The 16268-nt window shown below is 41.7% G+C and overlaps 1 protein-coding gene across 3 annotated transcripts in view; it reads right to left on the bottom strand.

Moving 5' to 3' along the window:
* The window catches only part of CYSTM1 (cysteine rich transmembrane module containing 1), a 97863-nt gene that overhangs the window by 61607 nt on the left and 19988 nt on the right, over positions 1–16268 (bottom strand). The window contains exons 2-4 of one of the 3 annotated variants that reach the window (XM_075601614.1): positions 6224–6313; positions 5968–6095; positions 5698–5856 (exon numbers count right to left, since the gene is read on the bottom strand). In XM_075601614.1, the coding sequence (XP_075457729.1) occupies positions 5698–5856; positions 5968–5975 (167 nt within the window). In that variant the 5' untranslated portion in view covers positions 5976–6095; positions 6224–6313. Of the gene's footprint in view, positions 1–5697; positions 5857–5967; positions 6314–16268 lie in introns of all 3 variants that reach the window. The other 2 variants (XM_075601615.1, XM_075601616.1) reach the window with 2 other exon arrangements.

Raw genomic sequence — 16268 nt, 5'->3', positions numbered from 1 at the left:
TAGTCTCTGAGATGGAACCAGCAATGTGATGCAGATTGAGATTTTAATCATGTGTAATTCAATAACATTCATACATCTACATATGCTGGTGGGTTTAAAGTGGGGTTATTCCCATAGACCCATATACATGGTAAATATAGTAGCATATCAATTGCAGTGTAGTATGAGGGCTCGTGGTGATTCCAATCAAAATCTTTGAAAGATATTTTGATTCACAACACAAGTCCACATCATGATCTAATGTCTGTTAGTGTGGCTAGTGTTATTGAATTACACTATACAATTATACTATTTTTAACAAGTCAATAAAAGGCTTTTAATTTGTATTTAATTACTCAAATCACAGTGAGTGCATGCAGTAGGGTTTCTTTTCTTTCTTTTATCATATTTCACGTGCCCTACATTGCACCGCAGTATATTTTCATTCACATATTATACCATAGGCGGATGCGGACTTCCTTCCCTTTCCCTATTTATATACTGTAATCAGGTACTGCCAGGTGGGAGTATTAGGCAGGGCAGATTTTGGAGCCTGGAATGCCTCCTCGCAAGTGAGAGATCAGGCAAACAGAACCGAGAGTTTCTTCTGGGTAAAGTCAGTCAGGGGTTTTGGCCAGGGCACTGTAATGGGGACAAACTTTCTATAGTAGCCAGTGGTGCCTAAGAGATCCATAACTTGCTTCTTAGTTCGGGGCACTGGCTACACAAGAACTGACTCTACCTTAGCCGGCTCAGGCTTGAGATGCCCCCCGCCTACTCTATGCCTGAGGTACAGTACATCTGCCATCCTGACCGGACACTTAGATGGTTTGAGTGTCAGCCCTGCTTCCCTTATCCTTTTCAGCACCGCAGCTACATGTAGTAGATGTGATTCCCAGGAATTGCTAAACACAGCTATGTCATCCAGGTATGCCCTTGCAAAACTTTGCATCCTTTCCAGTAACCTATTGACCATGCGTTGGAAGGTAGCCGAGGCATTCTTCATCTCAAATGGCATAACTAAAAATTAATATAAGCCACTCAGAGTGATGAAAGCTGACTTCTCCTGCGCCTCCTGGATCAGAGGGATTTGCCGGTACCCCCTTGACAAATCCATCGTAGTCAGATACCATGCCCCCGTGAGCTCATCTAACAGCTCGTCCATGCGGCACATGGGATAGGCATCCAACGCCGTTTGAGCGTTGAGCAGCCGGCAGTCCACACAGAACCGAGTGGTCTCGTCCTTCTTAGGTACTAGGACTACCGGTGAAGCCGAAGAACTCTGTGATGGTACATATACCCCTAGGGCCAGAATCTCTTCCACCTCCTCCTCTATGCTGCTCTTCACCTCCGCTGATAGTCGAATAGGCATTCTTAAGCAGAGGTCTCTGATCCCCGGTGTGGACTGGGTGATCAGTAATATGGGTCCTGCCCGGCTTATCCGTGAACAGGACTTTGTACTGGTCTAACATAGCTTGTGCAGCACAGGAAATAAGCGCAAACCCAAATCACCTAGTGATAATTTATAAAAACAAATATAATTTATATCCCCAATAGGGAGAGGCAGCTGATATGAGGGTGTTTCTCAACACCCTTAGATAAGGCAACAAGAACACTCCAAAGCGCAAAACTCCAATGAGGCATGAAAAAAAAGGAAAAACAACATAGTGCAAATGTGTATCAAACAACTTGATTAATATCACACTTATGAATGCCCACTCACATGGTATTACCAAAAATACCAGGAAAGAACTGAGAAACTTATCTCACTGGAAAAAACAACACAAAAACAACACAAAAACAACCCATCTAAAAAACTTCTCAAGCAATTATATAAAACAAAGACGGAACTTAAACAGATCCAGTTAGATGAAGTAGAGAGAGCACTAAGATGGACAAACCAACACTATTATGATAAGTGCAATAAGGCAGACCGGTTATTGGCTAATAAACGTAGAGGTCTAAAACTCAAATCCCAAATTCCAATGATTCAAACCAAATCAGGACTATCATACAATGAGAAAGAGATTGCTCAAGAAATCTCACATTTTTACACAAAATTATATAACAAATTCAGCAAAGGGTCTCCTTACAGGCAATTTCGGAATATCTTAAAAAGTGTAACCTTCCGATGCTAATCGAAGAACAATCAAAAGTATTAAATAAGAAAATAACGAAGGAAGAACTATTAGACGCTATAAAACCATTAAAACTGAACAAAACTCCAGGCCCGGATGGATTTACCAATCTGTACTATAATAAATTTAAGGAGGTATTGTTCCCGTTTATCCTAGAAACTTTTAACTCATTCTTGGAAGGATCAGATATACTACCCTCAATGTCCTAAGCTAATTTAGCTATCATCCTAAAAGAGGGAAAGGACCCTCAACAATGTGTAGACCTATATCCCTATTAAATTCGAACCTCAAAATTTAAAGTAAAATTTTAGCGAATAGACTAAACCTGATTCTTCCAGGGTTGATACATATAGATCAAGTAGGATTTGTCCAGGGCAGACAAGCCTCAGACAACACCCGAAAGTTTATAGATATCATAGATCACGTGAACCTCATCGGAACAAAAGCTTTAATCCTGAGTTTAGACACACAAGTTTTTTTTTATAGAATAAAGTGGGAATTCTTAGATCAAACCATGTTACAATTTGGATTTTCAGGTCCATTCTTGGCTGGGGTTAGAGCCTTATACAGGACACCCTCAGCTCTAATAAAACTTCCTGGGGGTTCTTTGACACCCAAAAAAATCAATACTAGTACCAGACAGGGATGTCCCCTATCCCCGCTACTCTTCGCATTAAAAATTGAGCCTCTGGCAGCTAAAATTACAGAAGAAATCAATATACAAGGTATACAGATAGGGGGAACAAATGATAAAATGTCTTTATTCGCAGATATAATTTTAACTCTGTTCAACCCGTTGATATCCCTCTCTAACTTACAAGCCCAACTAGACCAATTTGGCAAAGTCTCAGATTTAGAGCTTCCGATTTGTCATCGTTAATTTTATAACCTGACACTTCCAGACCCAGAACTGAAGCCTATACAAGCAAATTTTAATTATAAATGGAGCTTAACACATATTAAATATTTCGAAATTCAAATAGCAAACACATATCAATCTTTATACCAAATAAATGTTCCATTACTATTTAAAAAAGTTAAAAAAGACCTGCAGACCTGGAACAAACACCAAATATCTTGGTTTGGAAGAGTGGCATCAGTCAAAATGAATATTCTTCCAAGACTTCTGTATCTCTTCCAGACCCTCCCGATAATGGTTCCCCTATATCTGAGCTAAAAAAATATACAAAATCGAATCATCCAATTTATATGGAAAGACAGCCGGCCAAGAGTGGCAAGATCGGTTATGTTAGCCTCGAGAGTTAGCGGGGGCATTGGAGTTCCAGACATTGTTAAATACTTTCATGCAGCCCAACTGAAACAAATAGTGATGTGGAATAGCGACACTGCTACTTGTTGCTGGTTGAAGATAAAATCCTCCTATGTAAACCCTCTCTCCCTCTCGACAGCTCTATGGTCCCAGCGAGGCGGAGAGATGATGGAGGGAGGATTGTTCCTGGGGCCGATGAGGTACACGTGGAAGATATCGATCAAAAACAAGAAAAAATACAAATTTATCTAAACACCCTTCCCGATTAACCCCTATATTTGACTACCCGGACTTTTCACTGAATTGCTCCCAAAATGTGGTGCAAAACTTAAGAGAGATAAATATCAAAACAGCGGATGATCTGATAAAGGAAGAAAAGATCCTGTCATACCAAGAGCTCATCTATACCGTGGGAAAGGAGTGGGAGGGGTAGGAAAGGTAAAGAAACCTCTGCTCAATCTGAATTGTAGTATAGGGTAGATAAGGTGCTGGACTGGGAATGTATTGATTAATGAACCAGAAGAGAAAGAACTCAGTTTTAAGTAGCACTCTATTATCTGTAGTGGGAAGTGTATAGTTGATTTAAAAATATATCTTTATTGAAATAAATGTTAAAATATTGGTGCATGGAGTGGAATAAAAAGATCAATGGACACTCTGTCTTATGATTCAGAGTGTTTCACATATAGTGATGACAACTTGTGTCTAATCGCTGGAATAGTGCCAGCTGTAGCAGGTCGCTACCATTGATTAGACCGCTGTTAGCAGTCTAGACTGCTAACAGCGGTCTAATCAATGGTAGCGACCTGCTACAGCTGGCACTATTCCAGCGATTAGACACAAGTTGTCATCACTATATGTGAAACACTCTGAATCATAAGACAGAGTGTCCATTGATCTTTTTATTCCACTCCATGCACCAATATTTTAACATTTATTTCAATAAAGATATATTTTTAAATCAACTATACACTTCCCACTACAGATAATAGAGTGCTACTTAATACCAAGAGCTCAAAAAGAAATACCAAATGCTAGATCTGCAACCTTTTTGTTACCAGCAGATTAGACATTTCCCATCCATATTCTCTCAGAAAGTAGGATTTTTCCAATTTAACTAAATTTGAAAAGATTTGTAAACAAGGCACCTATCAGAGAGGATTGATTTCGGGGATATACACCGGAATAGCATCGTCAACAACGACCCAAGGGCATAATTACATGTTGAAATGGGCAGCAGACTTCAATACAGAAATAGATAAAGATGACTGGGAGGAGATTTGGGAATCGGCAGCTAAAACATCAATTTGTACAACAATAAAGGACAACATTTACAAAATTCTATTTCATTGGTACTTAACCCCAGGTAGGCCTAGCCATATCGTCCCAGGTACTCCGGACCTATGTTGGAAAGGGTGTGACCTGAGAGGAGATACGGTTCATATATGGTGGACTTGTCCACAGATCCAGAAATTCTGGATTATGGTTCAGGATATGATCCAAGAGATCACAGAATTGAGAGTACCGCTGGATCCAATTAACTTCTTGCTGGCTAAACCAATACATATCTTTCAGACTCACACGAGAAAACTAATCTCCTTTATCTTAATTGCAACATGTTGCTCCATAGCCGCATCTTGGAAAAAAATAAATGCCCCATCCAAGTGTACAGTAATCAAAAGGGTAAACGAAATTTGGTTAAAGGAAAAACTATCAGCTCAACTAAACCACAAAATGGATCAATTCTATAAAATATGGGAGTCATGGCCACATAACCAAGAAAAAACAAGAACAGAGATGTATTGAATATTTAGAAATGTCATTACAAAATAGAAACAATATACCACTGGTGCCACAGAGGGGTGGGACTACCTCTCATCTGCTTCCGGAAACCCTTTCCCACCCATTACAACCAGCCACATCCCACCTCCATACTTCATACTCCTCTTCCCCCCCCCCCCATATTCACTTACTCTTTCCAACTTCCTCCCCCTTCTCCCCTTCTTTTCCTCTATCTCTTCTCTCAACCTATCCTCTTCTACCTATAAAAAAATTTAAAAAGGGGGTTGTATTAACCGAGTGTTATGTATTAAAGATTATACATTCACTACTATTTGAAACGATATAAATATACCATATAAAGTGACATTTTTTCTGTTATATATATTTTGCACAATAATTTCTGGTTGTATATAGATTGACAATATATAGACCGATATACTAGAAATCTGTATGTTTATAAAACCCTATAAAATAAAATGATGGAAAAAAAAAAAACACATACATGAGCGGTGAGTCCATTCAACTCACATGCTCCCACAAGAACAAAGGCAACTTGACCACTCTGGGTCCAGTAGATGTCTTAGTCGTGCCTCTCTGCAGTGGCTGTAGCTGGAGCGTCCGTGTAATCCTCCTCCGGAGCGGACAGCGGTTGACGTCACAACCAATGGAATCCTCTGTCTTTGGCTGCTTCGGTCTCAAGGCAGCGAAAAGAGTGGAGATGAGCGCATGTGAAGAGCATAGATGAATGAATAAATAGATGAACAATAGGTGGGGGATGATAATACTATATATACTCACACGGGCATATGTGAGCAGGATCCCTCAGCGTTGTCTTTGTTGTTCTTGATCGCGAAGTGGAGTCATCTACTGAAGTGTTTGCTGTCTTGCGTTGATCGCTTGTTGATAGTCTCTAATGACCGTATGTTCTGGCTCATATGAGCCGTGGTTAACACACAAGAGACACACACAGAAGGGATCAAAAGGTGAGTGAACACATGTGATTCCAACACACTGGGGTGTCAGAGAGGATGATAATAAATATATATACACTCACATGGGCTTGTGCGAGTGATGACAGTTAGGGCAACTCTTTGCAGCGTGTGGTCCACTGTGGGTGGTGCCTTTTGTCTGTAGTCTGGGTGTCCTGCAGTAGACCACAGGGAGCGGACACACACATATAGAAATCCAAAATGAATGGAGGGATGGAGATTGTGGCTACACTTTGAAGTGTAAATGAATAATAAAATAGACTCACACGGGCTAGTGTGAGCTGAGGTGATGAGGGCAGGGGTTAACAGCGTAAGATCCGCTTTTAATTGCTGTTTCTGCAGTCACTGTGGTAATCAAGAGGATACAAGAAAAGGTCCTGAACCTGACGAAGGAAATTGACTTTCCGAAACGCATCGTTCGAGGCATAGCGTGGAGCCCTCCTGTACTTTCACCACTCACGTAGCCGCTTCCAGCCTCTGGGAAACAGCCCCGCACCGGACGCGGTTGAAGGGACTCACTGCCACCAGAACTGGTTCCAGCCACGGAGACTGCATTATTTGTGTAAGTATTTGAGCTTTTAACTATTTGTTCAATAAAATCATTTTCTTTTATCCTCTTGATTGCCTGATTACCACAGTGACTGCAGAAACAGCAATTACAGCGGATCTTACGCTGTTAACCCCTGCCCTCATCACCTCAGCTCACACAAGCCCGTGTGAGTCTATTTTATTATTCATTTACGCTTCAAAGTGTAGCCTGTATCTTTCTTCAATTCACGCCACCTTAGGGGGCTCTAATAAGATTCATTTGAGGGAGCGCCACTGTCTTTTCCTTTTTTTTCCAGTCTCAAGGCAGTATCGCCAAGTAGCAGGCGAGACAGGAAGCACAGTGCTCTCGAACATGAAAGGGACCACCATATGCATTTCAATCGGCACTCCGATCTTCATTAGGGGTGCAGTAATACATCTGAGTACACAGTCCCATACAAATAGTCCCAAATAATGACGTCACAGCGTGGATTGATTGGTAGAACAGGGAAAGGGGGCGGGGAAGGGCGACAAAGCAATTCACATAATGAATACAGACAGCAACAAAAGGAATATATATTATAATATATAAGGTAAAGTTTTGGTACATATATATATATATATATATATATATATATATATATATATATCTATATGGAGAGAGCCCACATAGATTAGAGCAAAGAAAAGATACATTACATACATTTATTAAGATTCAGCACAAGATGCTGACAAATAAAGTAAAATAGTAAAATACATAGAATATAAAAAGGCCACAACAGAGAGTCAAATTAGATGAATATGAAGAAAGCAGAAAACGCACAAGTTTAAATCAAAAAGGAATTTAGGTCTATAACTACATTTAGACCCAGGGGTTTCAAAGTACAAAACTTATGTATCCAAAACATTTCTTATTAAGAAACGTCCTGTATGCGATTGCCCCCTTTTCAGTGAGATTTAACAAAATCAATGCCTTGATAAAGTAAGTCTGCAGGATTAGATTGGTGAACTCTCTTAAAATGTAGCGAGACATTGTGACTCTCCAATTCAATAGTGATATTTCTAATGTGCTCTAATTTTCTTACACGTAAAGGTAGTCCACAAGAACAACCTATTAGATAGATCACTGATGTACTTTTACAATTAATACAATATTTTATTTTAAATGTCTCCTTAGTTGCATTTGATGTAAAGCAATCTGATATTTCTCTCTCATATTTGCAGGCCTTACAATTCAGGCATTTGAAGAACCCCTTGGATTTCTCTCCTAACCAAGAATTATTAGTTATAGTGGCAGGTAAAAGGCTAGGTACCCATTTATCCCTGAGGTTCTTAGCTTTAGTGTGTACACAACTTGTGTCCTATCTGGCAAATCTTTTAAAATCTGGTCATTTTTTAAAACATCCCAATGTTGATTCAAAATGTTTTTAATTTTAGAGTGATCTCTATTAAACTGAGTGACAAACAGAAGAGTTATCTACTGGTTTCTTAGGACTCGTTTTTAGAATGAGACTTCTTTCTAGTTCTCTTGCTTTTTTCTTAGCTTCTACTACCTCTAGTGATTGATTATTTCTATTGATAAACCTTTGTTCCAGTATAGATGCCTGTGACTCAAATCTCTAGATCCGAACAATTTTTACAAACTCTTCTGAATTGTCCAAAAGGTATATTGGACGTCCAATTTGGATGATGGCTGCTCACAAAATTAGAAAAAAAAGCTCTAATGATGATAGAGAAACACATGAGATGCCTAAAAATCCTATAACACAGAATATTTTTCCTCTTATGATCGTTCTAGATCACAACATTTCTCGAAACGAGATGATCATAGACAAGAAAGAACATACCATCAGAAATTACTCCAAAAATAAAAAGGAAGAATTAATGTTCCCCTGGAGGAAAGCATTACAAGAGTGGGAACACAAAAACAGATTTTGGACCAGTTGTTACACAAGGGCAAGAATTTAGGAATTTAGTGATAATTTTTATTTCATTACAATAAATTTCCCAAGATTCCAATTTTTTATTTCCAACCCAAATTACACAAAAATATAAATAGACCACTCGGTCGACCAATAAATTCGGGAATCAATTCCTCTACCTCTAATTTGCACAATATATTGACACATTTCTTAAATATTTTGTAGGTGAGCTACCATCTTATCTAAGAGACTCTATTTGGGTCATAAATATGTTAGAAAATATGGTATGGAAGGAAAATTACATCTGGTGTACAGGAGATGTGACATTTCTGTACACAGTAATTTACCATTCCCAAGGCTGCAATGCTGTAAAAAGGACTTTAGAGAGTTCAGACAAATTTCTGCAAGAACAGGTTGATTTTATTTTGGAAAGTATAAAACACATTCTAGAGCATAATTTTTTCTCCTTTGTGGGTCAATTTTACCTACAGACTAGGGGTATGGCCATGGGACCAGGTTCGCGCCAATCTACGTGATTTTGTTTATGGGTATTTGGGAGGAGGACCATATCCACCACTCCAACCCGTTTGGCGCGAACCTGGTGACATGGAAGAGATACATTTATGATATCCTCTTCATTTGGGAGGGTACTCTAGATACGTTAGGAGAATTTATTGTGTATCTCAACACCGACTACTTAAATCTACTCACAATTCCAGTAGTGATGCCATTGAGTTTCTAGATCTAGTACTGTATGCAGAACAGAACAAAATAAAAACAAAGACATTCTTTAAGCAGGTTGACTGCAGTAATTACGTTCTCAAGAACAGCAGCCATCATCCAAATTGGACGTCCAATATACCTTTTGGACAATTCAGAAGCGTTTGTAAAAATTGTTCGGATCTAGAGATTTATGAGTCACAGTCATCTACGAGTATCCGAACACTGCTTTGAAAAATCTGGGGCAATCTCCCAGTAATGCTGCAACATTTCTCTGACATTTCTGCAGAAAGACTAATGGCCCATCGAATTAACACAGCAGGGATCCCTGGTCAGTTTGAATGGGACTGTTAATCCGATGGGCCATAAGTCTGTCTGCAGAAATGTCGCAGCATTACTAGGAGATTGCCCCAGATTCTCTAAGGCAGAGTCCATAGAAGGACAGGCCGCGCTGAACCGTGCGGACGCTCCGCGCTGAGCCCCTGCATCCTCAATGAGGATGCCTTGAGAGGGGGCTCACGCGAGCGTCCGCAGGCGTGCTGAGGCGCTGGAGTTTTCAGCCGACAGCCAAGCTGTTTTTCAGCGCGCTGTCGGCTGAAAACATCCAATCAGCGCGGAGCTGCGTCAACGTCACGGCGCCGGTGCGTCGCGGGCGATTGGCCCAGCGACGTCACTGCCCCGCCTCCCTCAGTCTCCCCCCGCCTCCGATCGCGCCCGCTGGCTCGCCTGCATGGGCATGAAATCGTGCAGATTTAAGCAGGCGAGCCTCAGCGTCAGCGCGGCTCGGCTCAACCCTCTATGGCCTCAGCCTAAGGCAAGTGTTTGGATACTCGTGGCTGCACCTGTATACTGGAACAAAGGTTTAGAAATGAACAATAACTGGAGGTAGTAGAAGCTAAGAAAAAAGCAAGAGTACTAGAAAGAAGTCTCATTTTAAAAACAAATACTAAGAAACCAGTAGATAACTCTTCTGTTTGTCACTCAGTTTAATAGAGATCACTCTAAAATTAAAAACATTTTGAATCAACATTGGCATGTTTAAAAAAAATGACCAAATTGTAAAAGATTTTTTGCCAGATAGGACACAAGTTATGTACACTAAAGCCAAGAACCTCAGGGATAAATTGGTACCTAGACTTTTACCTGCCACTATACCTAATAATTCTTGGTTAGGAGAGAAACCCAAGGGGTTCGTCAAATGCCAGAATTGTAAAGCCTGCAAATATGGGAAAGAAAAATCAGATTGCTTTACATCAAATGCAACTAAGGAGACATTTAAAATATTGTATTAATTGTAAAAGTGCATCAGTGATCTAATATGTTGTCCTTGTGGACTACAATATTTTTGACGCACGATAAGACCTTTACGTGTAAGAATATTAGAGCACATTAGAAAGATCATTATAGGATTGGAGTCACAATGTATCACATTTTAAGAGAGTTTGCCAATCTAATCCTGCAGACTTACGTTATCTAGGCATTGATTTTGTTAAATCTAACTGGAGAGGGCAATCTCAATAAGAAACGTTTTGGATGCATAAATTGCGTACTTTGCGTACTTTGAAACTCCTGGGTCTAAATGTAGTTATAGACCTAAATTCCTTTTTGATTTAAACGTTTGCGTTTCTGCTTTCTTCCCATTGATCTAATTTGACTATGTGTTGTGGCCTTTTTATATTCTATGAATTTTACTTTGTCAGCATCTCGTGCTGAATCTTAATTAATAAATGTATTAATGTACCTTTACTTTGTTCTAATCTATGTGTACTCTCTCCTTAGTTTATATATACACTCAAAACTTTACCTTATATATTATATTATGTATGCCTTTTGTTGCTGTTTCTATGTTATGTTGCTGTCTGTATTCATTATGTGAATGTTTTGCATCGCCCCTCCCCGCCCCCTTTCCCTATTTTACCAATCAATTCACGCCGTGAAGTCACTATTTGGGACTATACACTCAGATGTATTACTCACAGTCAAATTGCCTGTGTTCTTGTGGGAGCATGTGTGTTGAATGGGCTCACCGCTCATGTATGTGTTTTTTAATTAAACTGTTACACTATATACTTTTTTTATGGTCCAGGAGAGTTCCTGCCTTATAACTACTCCAGATCAGAAATATGGAAACATCTGATTTAATCCTTTACCCGTGAGTGCCATTCATAAGTGTGATATTAATCAAGTTGTTTGATACACATTTGCACTATGTTGTTTTTCCTTTTTTTACATGCCTGATAGGAGTTTTGTGCTTCAGAGTGTTCTTTTTGCCCAAAATAGCTTGTGCCTGCACCCGCTGAGGTGCTTCAAGCTGGGGACCTATCTCTACCTGCTCTACTGTGCCCCCCTTCCTAGCCTCCCCTAGAAGATCGGGCAGAGCTTGGCTACAGATAGCCAGCACGGATGGCTCACTCAGAAAATACGCTTTTAACATGTTTATGTGGTATGTTCTATGTCTCTTTGTCACGGTAACTTGTGATAGGATATAATATACACCAAATAACTGGGTTGAACTGAACACTACTTAGATATAATAAAGAGAATGTATTCCTTAAAGAAGGTGAACACACAGGATAGTACAAATAACAGACAAGAAATACACTTACTTAGGGATTGGAAAGAAGAAATAATCAGGAAAACAGGATTAGCAAATCAACAGCAATCAGGCATCAAGTAGTTGGTAAAATGAAGACAAAGGGTATAGGGCTGACACCAGTTTATATTCAATTCCAGTCCTATACCTATCATTGAGTGCAGGCCATTGGAGAACAATTACCTGCACCCAATCTCTAACGTGGGAACATTGATAACCCATGCCCCCCAGCTAGTTGGCACATGCGTACTTCTGGCCCTGGGGGTCTCATTTCTTTAGCCCCACACAAAAGTCAGGGTGCCGACATGTCTACCAGACCTGGATCTGGTCAGGAAACTCTTTGTCTGTAGGTGTGAATTATAGCACTTACAGACCACTCAAGCCCTGCATTTCTCCGCCCTAATGTATACAGCTAGGGTGGCTGAGCCTTTGATCAGGGGGTCTGTGGTAGACAATAGGTCGCCCCCCTGAGCATTTACATTCCACAGATTCAGAAATCTTTGCGGGCTTTTATCCCCGCTTCGAAATACAGTTTTTAATATCAAGACATATTAAAATAATCCGTTCTGTTGGGCCGAGTGGGCTGAAACTTGCCAGTCCTTCATGCCGGAGGTGACTCTCCATGGTGACCAAGTTTCAGCTCGCTGCGACCTTCCAGACCGGAGATACACAAATACAGTTTAAAACTCTTATTACTTTAATATAGGATTCTCCGCTCTAAAAATGAATCTCTGCTTTTCACTCTTTCCCATTGAAATCAACGGGCTCCGCCGCTATACGCTTCCAATGGAGCAACTCCGCCGTTGAATTCAATGGGCTCCGCCGCTATAGTCTTTCAATGGAGTAACGCCGCCATTGAAGTCTATGGGGAAAATCACACTTCTTTACAGTTGCCCAAAGAAGTTGGTCGGAGAGGGCTGGAAATGGCCATGCAGTCATGCCGGAACAGTGACTACATGCAACCCAAATCCCAGCCCTCTGGTCCTCCCAGAACCGGAGATATGGGCTTACACATTTGACTCTTTCGGACTTAGCCGTTTTCTCACGCTGCTCTTCCCTCCGCCATTGGAGTCAATGGCGCGACCCTCTTGGCGAGCGCGACCCTTTACGGGGGTCCTTAATCTTCGGACCCGCTGGTGGTCGAGTGTGGGAGTTCCTAGGATCTAGGGGCAAAAATAATTTTATTTCTGGGTGCCCTAGAACCTAGGGTTCCCACGCCAATTGTAGTTGACCTTCAACTAATGTGATAAAAGCTCTTTTTCAGACATTGTATCCGCTTCTGCGGTTTGGATGTTCCTGGAGGTCGGCGTTGAGGAATCCCCATTGAAGTCAATGGCTCCATTGACTTACAATGGGAAACCGCCGCTCCTCCTCTCGGACGCCACCTGCTGGTCTTCGATGGAAACGGGCCCAAACCGCCGGATTTGCCATAGGTTTCAATGGAGCTGCAATGGCGACCTATGGGAAACTGCAAAATGGAGCCTGAAAAGGCGGGAACATGGAACAAAGGGCTATAATCATTTCCTAACTATTAACCATTCTCCTCCTGAACGGATCCCAGTGTGTGTGTGGTGCAGATAGTGAAATGGTGACAATACATTATAACAGGGGAATACACATTTGGATGTTGCAGCAAGGTGAAAACCACATTCCTGGACCGCAGTCCATTTAACCCCTCGCCTCCCTGGTGAGGTCAGGGGGTGGCCATATGGGGTGCAACCCCTTTAATGCCGGGCCAATCCCCCTCTCCCTCTACACTCTTCATCTAACTGTCCAACATAGTTGCACTTGTTCATCCACCGGAGTACCGTAAACGGGCCAGCCCAGGCAGCCATGCTTTTGTTCTGCTGAGTGGGCTTCAGAACAATCACTTGCTTCCCAGGGATGAACTCTCTGCTACGAGCATCATCATACCAACGCTTCTGCTTGGTCTGAGCATCATTCAGGTTAGCCTGTGCTAACCCCATGAGCATCTCTAACCAGTCCCTGAGCTCTACTACATACTATAGCACAGAAGCATCAGTATCAGTAGTCTCCCCTTCCCATCCCTCACGGAATAGGTCAAGCGGTCCCCGGACCCTGTGACCATATATAAGCTCAAAAAGGGGAGAACCCGGTGAACTCTTGCGGTACCTCTCGGTATGCAAACAGCAAACGCTGTAAATGAGCTTCCCAGCCTCAATGTTCAGTTTCTACAATAGCTCACAGCATCTGCTTCAGGGTACCATTGAACCGCTGACACAGTCCATTTGTCTGGGGGTGGGTAAGGAGTAGTATGGAGGGCTGTCAGCTCGCACGTGCCCCAGAGACACAGGGTAATTCAGACATGAATTGCGCCCCTTGATCGGTTAGAATCTCACTAGGGAATCCTACTCTGGTAAAAATCTCTATCAGAGTTTCTGCTACTTTTCTAGTCTCAATGGATGAAAGTGCAACAGCCTCAGGGTACCTGGTTGCAAAATCAACCACCGTGAGGATGTAGCACTCTGGAAAGGTTCACTGATCACCGGTAGTGGATTAAGGGGGACCTTCATATGGTCGTCCGACTTGCCTACTACCTGGCAGGCATCACAGGAGCGGCAGAAATCTGCCACTGCCGTGGATGACCCCGGCCAGTATTAATGCTGCAGTAGCCGGGTTAGAGTGCGGGTGTGTGGCGGTGAAGGGGTTAACCAGGCCAATAATAAAGGTCTTATACCCGGCTGATTACCCCTAAACCTTGTTGGGGATGAAAGGGTTAATTGTTGGTCACCACAATGCCATGTTTCCTCTATGCATCAACTGTAATGTCCCCGTTTTTGCAGCTCAGAAACTAGCTGCAGTCCTATGAATGTGTGTAGAATGTGCAAACTGTATTTGCAGCACAAGGGGGAGCTCCTAGCACCGTGCCAAGCGTTAATTGAATAAGTGCGTCTGTGGTAAGCGGCTCCATTGAAGCTCTGTACCACTTCCTAAACCACAAAACCCTCCGGGGAAGTCTAAACCATAAACTCAAGTGGATAAGTGGTTTGCGGTCTAGTTGTAGTGGCAGAATGCAACAATGTATCCTGCGGTCTCGTTAACCAATTAAGGTCAAGTGGTGGAGTGCTTCTGCGGTTACCGATTATGGCAAGCAGTGATAAATTGTATGCCATAGCTCAAACTGCAAACCACATCCCAGAGCCTATTCAATTAAGTAGCTAAGTTTTGTTAGGAAGGAGCTAGCACTCTAATTTTTGGAATACAGAGTCGAGAATGTAACATTAACATACCTGTTGTTTTTATATCACCCACACATACATAAAGTACATATAAAAATAAAATGGGTTTCAGGTATGTTTTAAAATGTAAAGGCAGGAACCCTTTCCTACCAGTCCGGCAATGAATCCATTAGCATGTCAATGTGTTATTGGTGGATAAGCTGAGGGATTTTTCATCTCCATACTTCAATGGGCACCCTGCTGAGTTGGTGCCCCAGTCTCTAGAGAAGTCCGGAGTTGAAAAGCCTCAGAGACCCTAGGTGTTAGGCCAGTCGGATTATTCCCAAGTACCAGATATCGGAGCGAAGTATGGGCTATCAACATTTGGTAGCCAAACCCCAGACTTACTGTCGCCAGGTAAGGGGTTGGGCCCGGTATGCTAAGCAGCTTAGGTGTCAAGTTAGCACATGCTCGTAGCAAACCGGGAAGCAACTTCTGCCCTTTATTGTGAGCTACTGGGAAGTCTGGGATAGGTGGGAAAAGTTGTTCCCACGGGTGGATTGGCAGGGTATGTTAGAGATAGGACCCGTAACCCTGCAGCCCAGTCCTAGTTAGATTCATCTGAGATTTCACCACGACTCGTCCAAGTTACAGCGTCAACGGTTCCGGAGTGTGAGGGGTTAACAACATCGTAATCAAGGATCGTGCCCCTCTTCTAGAATTTATTTGAGTTTAGGATTCCCAAACGGAGATGCGTGGACAAGAAGCCGGTAATATTTACTGAAGATAAGAACAAAAATATGTATCTATCAGTATTGGACACGTGGATTAAATTATCATTAAGTGATACTCCCTAGATCCAGAGTCAGTGTGTAGGCCATATATTAAGGGTTCATGTTAATATATGCCCGACACACCGACTCTGGATCTAGTGAGTATCACTTACCTGATACAATTACAGTACAGTAATTACTTAGCCAGACTCCATAGTTCATGTTCTTAATTTGAACAGTGGATAATTTAATCCACATGTCCAATACTGATAAATATGTCTCTATGTTCTTATCTTCAGTAAATATTTAGGGGGTTATGAGGGGTTAACAACGTCGTAACCAAGGATCGTGGCCCTCTTCCAGAATTTGTTTGAGCTTTGGTTTCCCGAACGAAT

Source organism: Ascaphus truei, chromosome 5 (assembly GCF_040206685.1).
Source record: "Ascaphus truei isolate aAscTru1 chromosome 5, aAscTru1.hap1, whole genome shotgun sequence".
Classification (NCBI taxonomy): Eukaryota; Metazoa; Chordata; class Amphibia; order Anura; family Ascaphidae; genus Ascaphus; species Ascaphus truei.
The sequence above is the reverse complement of the archived record's forward strand: the minus strand, read 5'-3'. Positions and strand labels throughout refer to the sequence as shown.